The 15,804-nt window shown below is 37.8% G+C and overlaps 1 protein-coding gene across 8 annotated transcripts in view; it reads right to left on the bottom strand.

Moving 5' to 3' along the window:
• LOC123518200 (mitogen-activated protein kinase-binding protein 1-like) overlaps positions 1–14,166 on the bottom strand; it is a 184,419-nt gene extending 170,253 nt beyond the window's left edge. For 2 of the 8 annotated variants that reach the window (XM_045278909.1, XM_045278910.1), the window contains exon 1: positions 2,634–3,864. In XM_045278909.1, coding sequence (XP_045134844.1) covers positions 2,634–3,254 — 621 coding nt within the window. In that variant the 5' untranslated portion in view covers positions 3,255–3,864. Of the gene's footprint in view, positions 1–2,633; positions 3,876–7,250; positions 7,654–13,961 lie in introns of those variants that run through there. The other 6 variants (XM_045278907.1, XM_045278901.1, XM_045278903.1 and 3 more) reach the window with 6 other exon arrangements.
• Between the last annotated feature and the right edge of the window lie 1,638 nt (positions 14,167–15,804).

Genomic DNA, 15,804 nt, shown 5'->3' with positions numbered 1-15,804 from the left:
TGGGCTAAAGGGGATACTTTTTTGGGGGTACCTCCTATCTCAAAGCCCACCCGCTAGGAAACTATTGCTCCGAGTGAGGAAGCCCAACCTACACTCGGACCGTGGACAGGATTCGAACCCGTGCGCTTGGAGACCCCTCGGACCCCAAAGCACGCATGGTTCCACTGTACCACGGCGGTATATACTAGTCCTGTATTTCAATGTATCCCATCTCTACCTCTTCTTCAGCTATTAGAGCGAAATATTCAATGTAGATTTTTTTGCATGGGTCAGTTTCAAGAGATCCCACTAAATATTTTCTACAATTCATTTCACCCCTCGCCATCTTTTTTTCTTGTTTTTGCAGGAGGCGGGGGAGATGGGGAGGGAGAGGAGGTAAGATGAGATAAGAAACGTTACTGCCACTTTTGTTACTCTCGTGGTAGTAGTAGTAGTAGTAGTAGTAGTAGTAGTAGTAGTACAAACTATCTATGGACCTTTAAATGCATGACCTCTGACCTATTATTGTGATTATCATTACCATTAGATTCTTGCCTTGAGATTACACAAGGATTGCTCAACCTTACTGACTTGTGCATGAAATCAAGGTCTCTCTCTCTCTCTCTCTCTCTCTCAATACAGAGCCACGTTGTTTCAGAAAGACTGCGTGATCCTCTCCCACCAAGCAGAGGTAAAGGAGATCAACATGACTGAAGGAGATCATGAATACGATAAGAGTGAAATAGACGTGATGTAATGGAATAAAAGGTGATGAAAGGGAGTAATGCATGTCATAAAGAGCTAAAAGGGATGAAGAAGTTGTATAAGAAGAAGAATGACTGCAGTAAGTGAGAAAGGAAAATGAAATGTGATAGGAGGGGAGTCAATAAGAGGATTGATAAATGTGATGTGAGATAAGAAGGGGGAAATGAATGTTGATGAGATAAGAGGGATAGTACAGGTGATAAGAAATACGAAGGGGAATAAATAATGTAATAAGGGGCAATAAATACGTAGCCTACAAGGTGGGACACAAAAACACCATAATACTGAAAAAAGGATACAAGATAATTATGTGAAAAAAAATAAGAGAATATGTAAAAAATAAGAGAATATGTAAAAAAATAAGAGAATGTGTAAAAATTAAGAGAATATGTAAAAAATAAGAGAATATGTAAAAAATAAGAGAATATGTAAAAAATAAGAGAGAATATGTAAAAAATAAGAGAGAATATGCAAAAAATAAGAAAGAATATGTAAAAAATAAGAGAATATGCAAAAAAATAAAAATGAGAGAATATATATAAAAACTAAGAGATAATATAGAATAAATACGATAAGATAAAGAAATAGAACACCATGACAGATGGGTGACAGTTTTGTATCAGCACCAAAAGTCTCATCCTCTGACAGTTTTGTATCAGCACCAAAAGTCTCATCCTCTCATTCCACTATGTCTCTATCTCTCTATCTGTCTCCTTTCATCCCTATTCTCATTACCACCAAACATTTCCCTTCCCACTTCAGTATTTCCTTCATTCTATCAAATTTTAACCTAACCTAACCTAACCTAACCTATTTTTCTCAGCTGGCATGTCCTATCCACACACATCTTTATATAACAACATGTATACAGCTTTCTTTCCTCGTCTCATTAGTTTCTTAGTTTCTTCATTCTGACAAGTCTTTCTCTATCAATGCTGTACCTTTTCAGCTTCAATGGGTGTTCAGCTGGCAAGTTCTATTCACACAGCATTAAATAACAATACAAACACAGCATTCTTTTCTCCTCTTAATTTGTTTCTTCATTCTATAGTCTTTCTCTATAAATGCTGTACTTTTCTTAGCTTCAATGCATGTTCAGCTGGTATGTTCTATTCACACAGCACATTTCTGACTAAATAACAATACAAATATAGCATTCCTTTACTTCATTAGTTTCTTTATCCTGTCAAGTCTTTCTAAACACTGTACACTTTTCTTAGCTTCAATAGATGTTTAGTTGGCATGTCCTCCGGTTCACACAGCATAACAATACAAAAACAGCATTTTCTCCTGTCATTTCTTCCTTTTATCAAGTCTTTCTTTATAAAAACTGTACATTTCTTAGCTTCAATGGATGTTCAGTTGGCATATTCTACTCCTGTAGTACACACACAGTATCACCTCTGACTAACTAACAATGCAAACACCTTAATTTCTTCATTCTATCACACGTCTTCCTTCATACACACTTTAGCTTCTTTACGTTCAATGGCTCTCCGGTGTAAGCCCTATCCAGACAGCATGTGGTTAGTAAATCATCTCTTTCACCACTTCTCTCCTATCAGGGGTTGATGCCCTTTACAATTGCCTTTCCAGCTGCTATTCTTACCTATTGCATCATCATCTGTGCCTCCCATCCTATGCAATTCCTACACAAGTTCTCATTCTCTGTCTGTTTCCTTCCCTTTTCCATCTTTTCCACTTCACTTTAGCAATCAAACATTTTCATCCATAAACTCTTACTTGACCTGACAGTCTTTGCTTCATTCACTGGATTCTATGCTACTGCATCTCATCCACATTTTTTTGGAAGAGTAACATAAAATTCACCATTCCTTTCCTGCCTTGGTAATTATTTGACTCTATCCAATATTTTTAGTACACTTTACCTGTCTCATCTTCCTTGGACCTTCAGTAGTAAGCACCTCCTTTCCAGACACAACTTTAGGAGGCACAACATTCTTGGTGATGGGCATCACCCCACTCCTGGCAGCACTGGGGGCCTTGCTGACTGACAGGGACTTGTTAGTGAGTGGTGATGGGGATTTGTGGCGCCGAGCAGGGGGTTTCGGGCCACCAGAAGACTGATTTTGGGAGACGTACACGCTGGTAGAGGCCATGCCAAGGTGCGATGGGGACTTGGACCTCAGACGTACAGGTATGGGGGCCTTGCGTGATGCTGAGGTGTCATTTCCCTTCACCAATCTGGGCGTTAAACTTAAAGAATTTCCTGTAGAAGCTTTTGTAGGATGCGTGTATGAGCGTCCTCTTGTTGGCGCCTCTTCTAGGTTGGTGGTTGAATTGCCATCCTGCCCCTGCCCCTGGCCCTGCCCAGTACTCAAAGCAGTGGGCGGTAAGGTTCGGATGGCTGCAATGGAGGTTCTTCTCACCTTGTCCTCCTCCTCCTTGCCAGTGCTGGGGTCAGGGGTGCTGATGGGGCCATTCTTCAGACTTTCCTCTAGTTCATGCAGGTCAGTCAGTCTTTTCTTCACTATTATTTTACGACTCATGATTGGGGAATGTATTGCAGGTTTTTTTGTAACTATGTTGTATTTCTTTTCCTTATTTCACTGGTAAGGAGTACATGTTGATGTCATTTATTGTTTTCTTACTATTTTTCCTTGTTTTTTTATTCATATCATTTTTTTTCTTTTTTCATTTGTTTTTTCATGTATTTAATGGGTCTTTTCAATTGGTTTCCTGTGATTTCCTTGATCTTGTATTCTTATGGCTCTTTTCACTTCTGTAATTTTTCTTTCATTTTGTGTACATCTGCCAACACACTACAATATCCAACACACTGCAATGGTTACACTTCTTTTTTTTTCATTTTACACCACTTTTATCAAACACTCAACACCATCATCCATCCATCACTCCTGTAACAACAACACTTTTCATCATTCTCACAGCCACACCAAGCTGTCCACACTACCACCACAACACTGCAACACTTTCTACAACCCTCCACTGCATCACTGAACCATCAACACTCCCAACACACACCTATCACATTAATCACCACAATGAACACCCTCACAAACACAACACACACCACCACTGGTAAAACAAACACTAACTTAATCTTGTTCATCCCCATATCACTAGTTCCTCCCATTTTCCTCATACCCCCAGCACAGATGCATAGCCCTTACACTACTGGTAAACATATGTAACTGAAGTGCCCAAGACAAACTAATCTTGTTCCCCCCCACATCACAAGTCCCTCCCACTCTCCTCACCAGCCTTAGACAGATGCATGGCCCTTACTCCCCCCTCCCCTCAAGGCCCACCCAACCTGCAAGGACGCCTCCCTGCCAGGTACTGCTATCTTATCATCAGCGGTTATGAGCGTTTACAAGCCAAACAAGGCAATACTACAACAAGCTTTCTACCTAACAGCAGCAAAACCATGTGAGGTGTAATGTCAAAGTACACTTACTCTCTTACTCTTTCTCTCTGAACTGACGACCTTACAAGCCAGCCAAGCAAGACAAGATAGGCAAGACAGGCTATTTTTTTTTCTATCCAACTTTTTCAGAACAAATTACTTAACTGGATCTTCTTATTCTTTTTTTCTTCTCTCCTTCTTTTCTAGACCTTACTGTATCACCCTCTTCAGTACTGGGACACATTTTTACCATGAATTTTGGGTGTGATTAGATGATTTTACTTACATTAGGGAAGGTCTATGGAGGTTAGAAGATCATAGGCCAGTCTTCACTAATTTAATCCCGACATAAGTATCTGAAGCTATGTAAAATCACCAAACAGTAACCAAAATGAGTATAGAAATGCATCATGGTACTGAAGTGGTTAACCTGCCACTCCATAACAAGCTCATACAAAAGTGGATCTCTAAAAACTAATAGCACTGTACATTATGCACTATCATTAATTAGTATGTATATTCTTTCATTATACTACATATTCTCATCTTCCATTCAGAAAGACATACATAAAAATACACAAAAAATAAATAAAAACAACACCAGATTCAGCACAATGTTAACTAAAAGAGAGTCCCTAACAATAAAGAACAAAAAATAAAGACCTTACTCCCTCACTCATTAGCCAAACATAGCAACACAACTTCTGAGAACCACAACACCACAAGACTGTTAAAAATAAACAAAAATAAACTTCCTGACTCACTTAGAAGCAACACAAAGCAAAACAACTGTTCATAATACCAGAGAGAGAGAGAGAGAGAGAATATATATGAGAAAAACAAGCAGGAAATGGCCTTGATACGTGTGATAAAGGAACTACAGTGCTAAGCGTCAGTGCCTTGGGGGAGTCATTCAAACATTACAGTGCCTTACAGTGTCTTGCATAACCTGGAGAATGTAGACACGTAATGCATACATGTGGCAAGGTGAGCTTAAACAGTTAGACACACACACACACACACACACACAAAATAAATAAATAAATAGATAAGGTAAATGAATAAACAGATAAACAGGTGAACAAATAAATACAATATAGTACTACTGATACAAATAAAAAAAAAAATAAATAAATTAAATGGATATTGAGTCTGGCCTGAGTATATGTGGAAAGAAAATTAAAAGAATGGAAGGGAAAATACACAAAGGAAGGAAGGAAGGAAGGAAGGAAGGAAGGAAGGAAGGAAGGAAGGAAGGAAGGAAGGAAGGAAGGGAAGGAGGAAGGAAGGAAAGGAAGGAAGGAGGAAGGGAAGGGAAGGAAGGAAAGAAAGAATCAAACAAACAAACAAAGGAAAGGAAAAGAAAGGAAAGGAAAGGAAGGAAGGAAGGAAGGAAGGAAGGAAGGAAGGAAGGAAGGAAGGAAGAAAGAAGAAAAAAAGAAAGAAAAAAAAAAAAAAGAAACAAACAAACAAACAAAAAGAATAAAAGAAAGAAAGAAAGAAAAGTGAAGAAACAGGACATGTTCACACAGAAAAAAATAATAATAATACAAGTTACCAAAGATAAATTCAAATAACCTTATACACTTCACACACACACACACACACACACACACACACACACACACACACACACACACAATTACAGACAGACCAATGCTAGCTACCCCATATATTCACAACAATAATAGTAATAACAACAACAATAATAATAATAATAACAATAGTAATAACAAACACAGCCAGACTTAAAGATAAGAGATACAAGTCAACCCTACAAATAAGGACAGTTATATAGGTCACCACTCACCACCACTCACCACCATCCATGCCTATACCTCACCACCACATCGCCATCACCACTACACTTCACTATTCCCACCATACATCATATTTCCCCATCACCTCTACACCTCCTCACCACCCTCATCACCCAAACTCACCTCACCACCACCACCACCACCACCACCACCACCACTGACAAGGTTTTCCAGTGCCAGACTTTAAATGTTGCTTGTCTTGAATACTTGAGTAAAATATTGTGAGAAGTGAATGAACAATAACACACACAATACAATCTCATAATAAGCTCTCTCTCTCTCTCTCTCTCTCTCTCTCTCTCTCTCTCTCTCTCTCTCACTCTCTGTTTTTTAATCTCACAGTGCCTTCATACATTTACCTTTAAGAGTTTTTATTTCATCTTTTCTCCTTTGCTACTCTCTTTTTAATATATAATAAAAAGACAAATAAATAAAAAAATATATCTGTACGTTCTCCCCACAAATGGCAAACCCTGTCACCACACTGAACTAAGATATTGAGTCATAAACCATCACAAATCTTCTCAACATATCCACTTGAGGTAAAATAAAAACTATATATATAAAAATTAAGGTGAGGTGCTTAGGTGCATAAAAAGAGAGTAAGAATGTATTAGGAAAGCCTGACTAAGAACACCTGTGGAAGGAACATTGAAAGGGAGATAGAAATGACAGAAAAACAGAATAAAACAGTTCATAACTAAGACATTATTATCATGTTAAAAAGAAAGGAGGAGGAGGAGGATGTTCAAACAGTATGGCAGAGGATCACCTGTAGAAAAAACAGAACAGATGGAAATAAAGAAAAGGACAATGAAGTAAATGAAAAACTAAATTGGGATATGTATTATGACCATGTAAGGAAAGTATCAAGAGAGGAAGGATAACACCAGTGGAAGGAAGGAGCTTGGAAGGAAAACAGAAAGTGAGGAAGAGGAATGAAAGCAAGAGATATAATGGATAAAAGCTAGTGGAGAGGACTTCTACATTGTCACAACTCCTGATATTTAAGTAATGGGTATAAAGGAACACCACATAACCTCACACAGCCCAAGTCATCACCACACAACAGATGGTAACACACTCATTACACAATCACACAGCCACACACAGCATGAGTCATCACCACACCACTCAAAACAATTCCCCTGAGACTGGCACCTTCACTATGGATTTTCTTTAACCATTTTTCACCACCCAGAATCTCTTACATCAAGATAAAAGAAAAAAAGAAAGAGAAAAAGAGAGGGAAAAATAAATGGAAAGATAAATACTTTGATGAATGAGTGACATACCTTCTCAGAGATGGGCACCTTGTCCCTGCTGGCTTGCCTGGTGTGGGGCACCCGCACCACCCTCCGAGGCGTGCCTCCATCTCCCTCCATCGCCGTGCCACGCGCACACCTACTACCACCACACCACCACACCTTGCACCATCCACATCACTCAGTCCACACTTCAGTATTGCATCAATGACACACTCAATGTTCTTAGCAGTGCAGTGGAGGTGCTCTACATTATCACTGGTATGTGGAGATGGCACACCATGGCACTGGCTCCTGGCACTGGTGGAATCAAAGGTTTCACGGGTGTGCACAGGTGTGAGGGGCAAGTAATTACTCCCTGTGGTGCAGCAGCAGTGGTGGAGGCGAGTCAAGCTGCTGCTGCTGCTGCTGCTGCTGTTGCTTGCTCATCACACTGAAAATATATATAAAAAATAATATACGTATTAGTTAGTTTTTTTTTTCTTTTTTTTTAGAAAAGTACCTTACCGTAGAATAATATCCATCCTCTCTCTCTCTCTCTCTCTCTCTCTCTCTAATACAGAAATGCTAATCATCTCATGAGGTAATGAAGTGGTGTCAGCATATTATTACTTTTCATTTTGTTGTGATAATTATTGCCCTCACCACATCTCTGCACTAGAACTGAACCACAATGAAAGCACATCATGACACTATGTTACTAGCTTAGGTTTAAAAAGAAGAATCTCAACATAATGCAGTATCCATTCTTCTATCTCTAATATGGAAATGTATTTAAGACATCAAATAGTTCCAGGATATTTTTATTTTAGTTTAATTTACTGAAAACACACAAAACACTGATTTTTTTTTAAAGAAAAGTATATCATTCATTAAGTTAAACAAATAACATCCAGCCTTCTCTCTCTCTCTCTCTCTCTCTCTCTCTCTCTCTCTCTCTCTCTCTCTCTCTCTCTCTCTAGCTCTAATATGGAAATGTTTATCTTTAGAGGCCACACAATACATACCAGCATAATTCAGTTGTTTTTGTTTTATCATTGTGGTAACTACTTCCATCTTACTTGTCACCCTATCTTTATTCTGGAAGTGAAATGCCATCCTTCACATCCAGTACCTATCTCTCAATACCTTGTTTCTACAGCTACCTATTTGGTGACAACCAAGCCATGGACAGTCGACTCCCTACTGAATGCAGCAATTTCCCTACCTACCTATATCTGTAACAAAAGTGATATGTCATTCTTTTTACATGGCAGTTGTCATTGACTAAAGATGTCTGACATATACCATAGGCCTGCCTTCTTTCTACCCTCTCCTATACATCCCCTCTCCCCCATCCACATATTTTCCCCCCTCTCTCTCTCTCTCTCTCTCTCTCTCTCTCTCTCTCTCTCTCTCTCTCTCTCTCCTTATCCTGAAGGCGAATTTTTCCAATATAACACACACATACATGTCACATTGCAGAGACTGTCCTGCCATTACAATTTTACCAAAGTAATCATAAATATCAGGATTTCCTTGTCTTTATTTCCAAGAAATCTCAGCTATGAGAGAGAGAGAGAGAGAGAGAGAGAGAGAGAGAGAGAGAGAGAGAGAGAGAGAGAGAGAGAGAGAGAGAGAGAGAGAGAGAGAGAGAGAGAGGGGGGGAGGCATAGAAAGAAGAGATGGAGAGGGTGTATGAGAAATGTAGAAACAAGGAAGGAGTGGGGATGGAAAGGCTGACAAGGAGTGGAGTTGAGAAAAGAGGTGACTTAACTGACACATCACAATTTCTGCTCTATGGTGATGTATTTAACTATTAAAATCCCTTGAGCTGACATGTCATTCTAGCTATAAATATGGGTAGAAAGGCTGCTTCATCAAGTGGGGAGTCATCTGTACATGTTCTCTCACATTTTCTACATTTCTTGCACTAACACCATTTTATATCATTCACTTGGTCATTAGCCTGTAGTCTGATATTTTTGATACCCTGTATATATATATATATATAGCAATAGTAACAGCATTAACTTAATTATTACGACTCCAAATACTATTACTCTCAGAATCACAGTACACTAACACAAAGGCAGTACATATATCAAGGGAGTAATGTTGTATACTGTATGCTGTATATTGCATGCCCAGCAACACCCAGGCAGTGAGAGAGGCCTGTGTCTGCATACTGAAGTGGATGGAGATGAGGATGATAAGATGGATAGATGTGTGGTGCATCACTGAACAAAACATGGGAGAAGGGAACACTTGCATAGAATGAACTGAGAGGGAGAGATGGGAGCATTAGAAGGTGGCAACAGGAGGAGGGACACAGACCGAGATCTGAGGGAGAAAGAGACTTGCACATGGTGAACTGAGAGGGAGAATGATGGATGAGGGCAGTAAGGTAGCAATAAAAGGTATACATAAGACTGAGCCAAAACATAAAGCTAGCAAACACTTGTGAATGGTGAAGTGAGAGGAGGAGGTGGTTAGGCATGAGGGGAGATACACAGATTGAGGTGGTCTGGGTATGAATACAAGGGAAGCTGGAAGAAGCCATCAGGTCTACACAGGGCAGTCCTTGTGACAAGATAACAAAGACTGATTGAATGAAAGATATACACAACATGAATGAAAGAAAAGACCATTCTGAATATTGTCTCTTTCACCAGATTTAGAGGTGAAGCAAAAAGAATTTGGAATGATCACACACACACACACACACACACACACACACACACACACACACACACACACACACAAAGATATAAAAAGGGCACATGAACACCAGAAACTCTATATGGTGACTTTTGGTTGAGACCTTTTTATGCACTGTAATACATACAAACCACAATAAAAAAAAAAAATAAATAAATAAATAAAATAAAATAAAATAACCTTTTCAAAATGGAACATTTTCATTAGAAATTGCCAAAGCATAAAAAAAGGTAAGTAACTATAGTCATATTTATAGGTGTTTTTCTGCATTTTTCTCAAAACAATATCATTAATATTATTACATTAGTAGAACAAGTGAATGGAATGTTTTCTTCTACCAAGTCAGTTAAAATACCTAAAGAAATGAAATTCTGCTTCTTCCTGTGTATTACCACCACCATAATCCCGCTTATTACCTTATCACTATCACCACACCTGGTACAGACACACCACACCTAAACATGCAGAATAAAACTAGACAAACATTTCCTCTCTTTATCTTTGTATTACCCGCGTGACAAAATTTCACAACCCTTGAAACTCTTTATCTCAGTGACATCTGCCTATCTTATCACACCACCAGGTACTGCCCAAGTCACTCACTACACAACACTGTTGGTCACCTAAGCTGGCCACCGACAAAACACCACACCACTTCACTTCACTGACTGGCAAGTACTACTATTCTCCCAGTATAGCTATCCATCTCCTCATATTTCACTCTCCCACTCTCAGTCTAGCTGTCCTCACACACTCACTCTCCCAGCCTTAGTCTAGCTGTCCTCCCATGCTACACTCTCCCAGTCTTAGATTAGCTATCCAATTCCTATTACAATAATTATTCCTCCATACACTTTTTCTTTACTTTCATGCTTACTGTCTTCCCTTTCATATATATATATATATATATATATATATATATATATATATATATATATATATATATATATATATATATATATATATATATATATATATATATATATATATATATATATATATATATATATATATATATATATATATATATATATATATATATATATATATATATATATATATATATATATATATATATATACAAAGACAGGTCCACATGAATACTGTAACTAAACCAATAGAACTAGCATGGTAGGTGTACACACACACACACACACACACACACACACACACACACACACACACACACACACACACACACACACACACTTCAAAGTAATCTCTCTGTATGCCAGACAACATACACATCATTCGAACATAAAACATACAGAAAGAGGCGAAGGAACATTTGACACACAATTAGCACACTCTATTTCTTTATATGTATATTTCTTTCTTCCTGAGAGCATGAAGTGTTGATTTCTACAGACTGTTTAATGCTCTTAGGGGTTCACATAAGCAAGGCAAACCCTAATGCTGTAATCTCAGGGATTGTGAAAACTGCAGGGTGTGTGTGTGTGTGTGTGTGTGTGTGTGTGTGTGTGTGTGTGTGTGTGTGTGTGTGTGTGTGTGTGTGTTGTCAAGTCTTCATCTCCTCACTACATACACCCTCACACTCCTCTCATCTCTAATCCTTCCATGCACCTCCTCCCTCATGTCTTTCCCTCAGTGCTCTTCTCCTAATCGTGCAATCTGACAGTCTATATTTGCTGAGGAAATGTACCCGAGGCATTTACTCATTTCACTATGGCTTCTCTCTGATACTCTCATCACTACCACTATCATTGTTAATTAAGTCAGTATTGTCTTTTTTTTTTCTTTACGGGCTGGGCAGTTTGTGAGTCTATTTCTCACTGATTTTTTTTTTTTTCTTTTCCCTTCCCTGGTCATAGACAATCTTTTCCCTGACATTTATCCTTCTCACGTCCACCTCTGCACACCATCTCCAGTTCTTCCTTGATTCTCCTCCATTGGTCTCCTTCTTTTAACTTTTCTTCTGTTTTTTCTTTCTTTTTATGTATGTATCAAAGCCATCAACAAAATGGAGAAAAGATTAAAAACAAAGCACATAAACAACGTACTTCTACCTCTACTACTTTTATATATTTTGGATTTTTCTTCTTTATACATAAGAGAAGCTGAAAGCAAAACCTTCACCCTATACTACCCACGGTTCTTTAATCATAATATCATCAACAAACAGCCTTCCAAGAATATTCTATTTCATTAAATAGCAGATGATACAAATAAACGTTATATGCCAAATCAAATGAAGGTAATTCATGTACGTGTATGACAATGTGGCATATCAGGTCGGGCGACGTTACCACTCAACATGAGGCAAGTCACCACGCACATACAAATCAACTCCCTTCTCATTTGGTCACCACAATGGAAGGACACACTGACACTTCCCCATCTTACTGTGTGTTGTACAGCCAGATCAAGGAAAAAAAAATCTCTTCACCTAATGATCTTCAATAAACAAATTCAGCTTAGAGCAATAACTAAAATAAAATACTGTCTCATCTTATAATTCTTTTCTGGATACCTCAAAAGGACATAACAGTAAATATTCTGTACATTATCAGTCTTATTTTTACCTTTTTAACCAGCATCTTTACTATATTTAATTTACTTATGGCATAATCACCTGCAGAGATCTTCATGTCTCTTGTCCCCACCCTTTTTTTTCTACCAAAATGATGCATTAAATTTAAAAAAGTACAGTTATTCCGTTTTCTTTGAAGTAATGAGAGATATGGTAACATCGCACATTATCGGCCTCACCCTGTGGGTCAGTACAATTCAGTTTTACTGTAGTTTGAATTAACAGAGGTTTCCTATCCTCATTTTCTGTAAACCATCCACAAAAGTAAGACAAGAACTCAATAAGGTGTTGCTTTGCTCGTTGACCCACAGGCTTAGATTGAGTGGCCAGTAGAGGAGACATCCTTAAAATATACATTTTAATTTTATATTTGGACAAGGAAAGAGAAAAAGGAAACAAAGTCATGCATCTTGAAAGGCAACATTTATCCTCCAAACAATGGTGCCAAATGTTTACAGACAATCCCTGACTATATGGAGTAGCAAAATAAGATAATGTTGAAATACCACCAGTGTTTCCAGATGAGGACAAAGTTTGGTTTTGATTCATTCAAACCATTAATTTCACTACCAATTCTATTACTGTGCATGAATATAAAAAGAAAAAAAAAAAAAGCCATATTCAGATCAACAATAAACAGTCTAGAAATTAGGTCAACCTGCAATCATTCAGTTCATTAGTTTCACTGCAGATTCTTTCATTGCATATATAGATCACAATTTCGAAAGGCTCCATATTCTTCCCAGAAATAAAGAGATTAGGTTATATTAGGTCCTGATTTATTCAGTTCATTAATTTCCTTTTTGATCTTTTTGTTGCACTAACCAGTAACCACAACTTTTTGCTAAGAAATAACCATTCAAGTGTCTGCAAACAAGTAAACAAAGGCTAGTTCTATAATCAGTAAAAGTTAAGTTATGCTTCATTCAGTAAATTAATTTCACTGTTAATGAAAAAAAATGTCATATTTAGCCCAGAAATAGTCAGTGTCTGGGAAAATGAAGATCACGACTATTTCCATAATCCTCAAAACATTACTATTACTGCAATATCATCCGCGGAATGGTATAAAAAGAAAATATACGACTGTGTGCCTCTCACAGGGCAACATTCACCCTCTATGCAAAGGCTCCAAATACTCCAAGCCAATCCCTGACTACCTTCAGGAGAGTGATATAGGTCAGGTTACGTTAGGTTGAGATTAAATCATTTCACGGTTCATTCTTTCCTTGCGTAGATCAAAATTTCAAAAAGCGTCATTTATTTCGCCTAAAAATAAACAAAGTGTCTGGAAATTAATAGAATAAGGCAAATTTCCTTGACGCGGAGGACTTCCTGGAGTCCTTTGTGAGTCAGCGTGCCTGCCGCTCCCCGTGACTGTTACTGGGAGGTCAGGTCACGCAGTCCGTCTCAGTGTCTACCTGTCCCTTACCACCATTCAAAACACTGCTATTTTAATGGTATTCTAGCCCTCTCCGTGCCACTCTTACCTTATTTTACTACGTCAGGCAGCACACAGGGCGGGGCGGACACAGCACCTCACTCCCCAGCTCCCTCACGCCCTGGGAACAACATGTACTGGGGAAAAACACAGCTCGCCAAGGCAAGGTGGTCCGCTCCAAGCTGCTCTTGTTGTTGTTGTTATTGTTGTTTCTGTTTGGCCGCGGGAATTTGGTCTTTGCAACGGCGCTCCTTCCCGTCAAACTTACCTCAAATGTTAATTTAAATAAGCAACTATGATAATATGTTATGTAGATGTTCTTATGTTTTATTTCTAGTGTGACATGGGTAAGGGAAATAATATCAATTATGTTATATACATGTTCCTACCTTCTAGGCTAAATTTATATGAACTTTCAGTAAAAGTTATGTAGCTAAGTAGTATCAATGTCAGTCATGATATCGTGATTTGTCCACATTAGCTCTGGAAAGTTTCAATCGCGTGTGACGCAAACATAATATGCGGCCTAAAATGTTCTAGATTTGGTGATTGATTGATACATTCATTGTTGCATTAATAATGAAATACAACAAAGGAGAAGGATGGACCTTGCCATCCACCCCCTGGACAAAGGCATAAGGGTAGAATTACTAGAGTAATCAATGTACTTATATACGTTACATGAATGAATAGTTAACTGTTATTCTTTCTCTTCTTATGTGATATTATTAACTGTTGTTCCCCTAAGCCTGTTTATGATTTCAATGACAGTGAGAGGGGTTAAGTTGTCTAAAAGTCTCCTACCTAGATTACATGAATATGTAGCCAAAGGCACGTGCTTCTTCCTATCTTTGTGAGTGACTCCAATGATTGTAGGAAAGCTATCAAATTCTACCTAAAATATGTTCCTAGAAGATTTGTTTACCAGGTTAAATAAACAGAGATATCTCAAAATTTCTTGTTCTCAAATTGTGTCCTACCGTATGTTTATGATAATTATCAAGAAAGCAAGATTTAATGGTATAAAGATCCTCCTAAATATCATTATTAGGAAAACCATTTGTTTTAGTGTGGTGTGTGTGTGTCTTGAATAACTGAGGGAAAGACAGGATGCTCTTCGACTTGGTTTTATAGTGAATGGGAAAATATACACTACACTAATATAAGATTGTGACTGATGTAAGCAAGATGTATTAGACTTAGTCTAATACATCTTGGATGTAAGCACAAATAAACGGGATTAAAGGTAAACAGCGTATGCATTCAACTCACGATTGCTTGAAAACTTTACCCATTCGTTCATTATTATTATTTTACTTATTTTCAATTTTCTTAAGCACAGTTTTGTCTACTTGCATACTACTTTTTATATTTTTATCTATAGCTTCCACTTACAAGCTAGGCTAGCGTGAAGGAATGACACAGACAGGAGTGAACAAAACTCTATCGAGCGTCCCACAGGTGAAATAGTCCGCAATGAATTTCTCACACAAATAGAAGCTTTAAACTACAGTACACGTACACGTACCATCAGTTACCTATATGAAAATAAAAAGATAGATAAATAAATAAATGAGGTCGTATAGGTTTATGTGCGTGTGTTGATAGCATATTCCCTTGCACCTATGAACAATTTCAGACATCTACCTACCTTTCCCTGCCTTGAGTGAAGAATGATATTGTAGTAGTGAAACCGCCTCAGAAGAGGAAGGATAGTGAATGAAAATGATAACTGGCTTAGCGGCTCATTACGTATTGTTTATTTCTCTACTGATTTTATCATTATTGTCTATTATTATTGTTATTATTATTACTATTATTATTAGTTATTATTATTATTATTACTATTATTATTAGTTATTATTATTATTATTATTATTATTATTATTACG

Source organism: Portunus trituberculatus, chromosome 43 (genome assembly GCF_017591435.1).
Source record: "Portunus trituberculatus isolate SZX2019 chromosome 43, ASM1759143v1, whole genome shotgun sequence".
NCBI lineage: Eukaryota > Metazoa > Arthropoda > Malacostraca > Decapoda > Portunidae > Portunus > Portunus trituberculatus.
The sequence above is the reverse complement of the archived record's forward strand: the minus strand, read 5'-3'. Positions and strand labels throughout refer to the sequence as shown.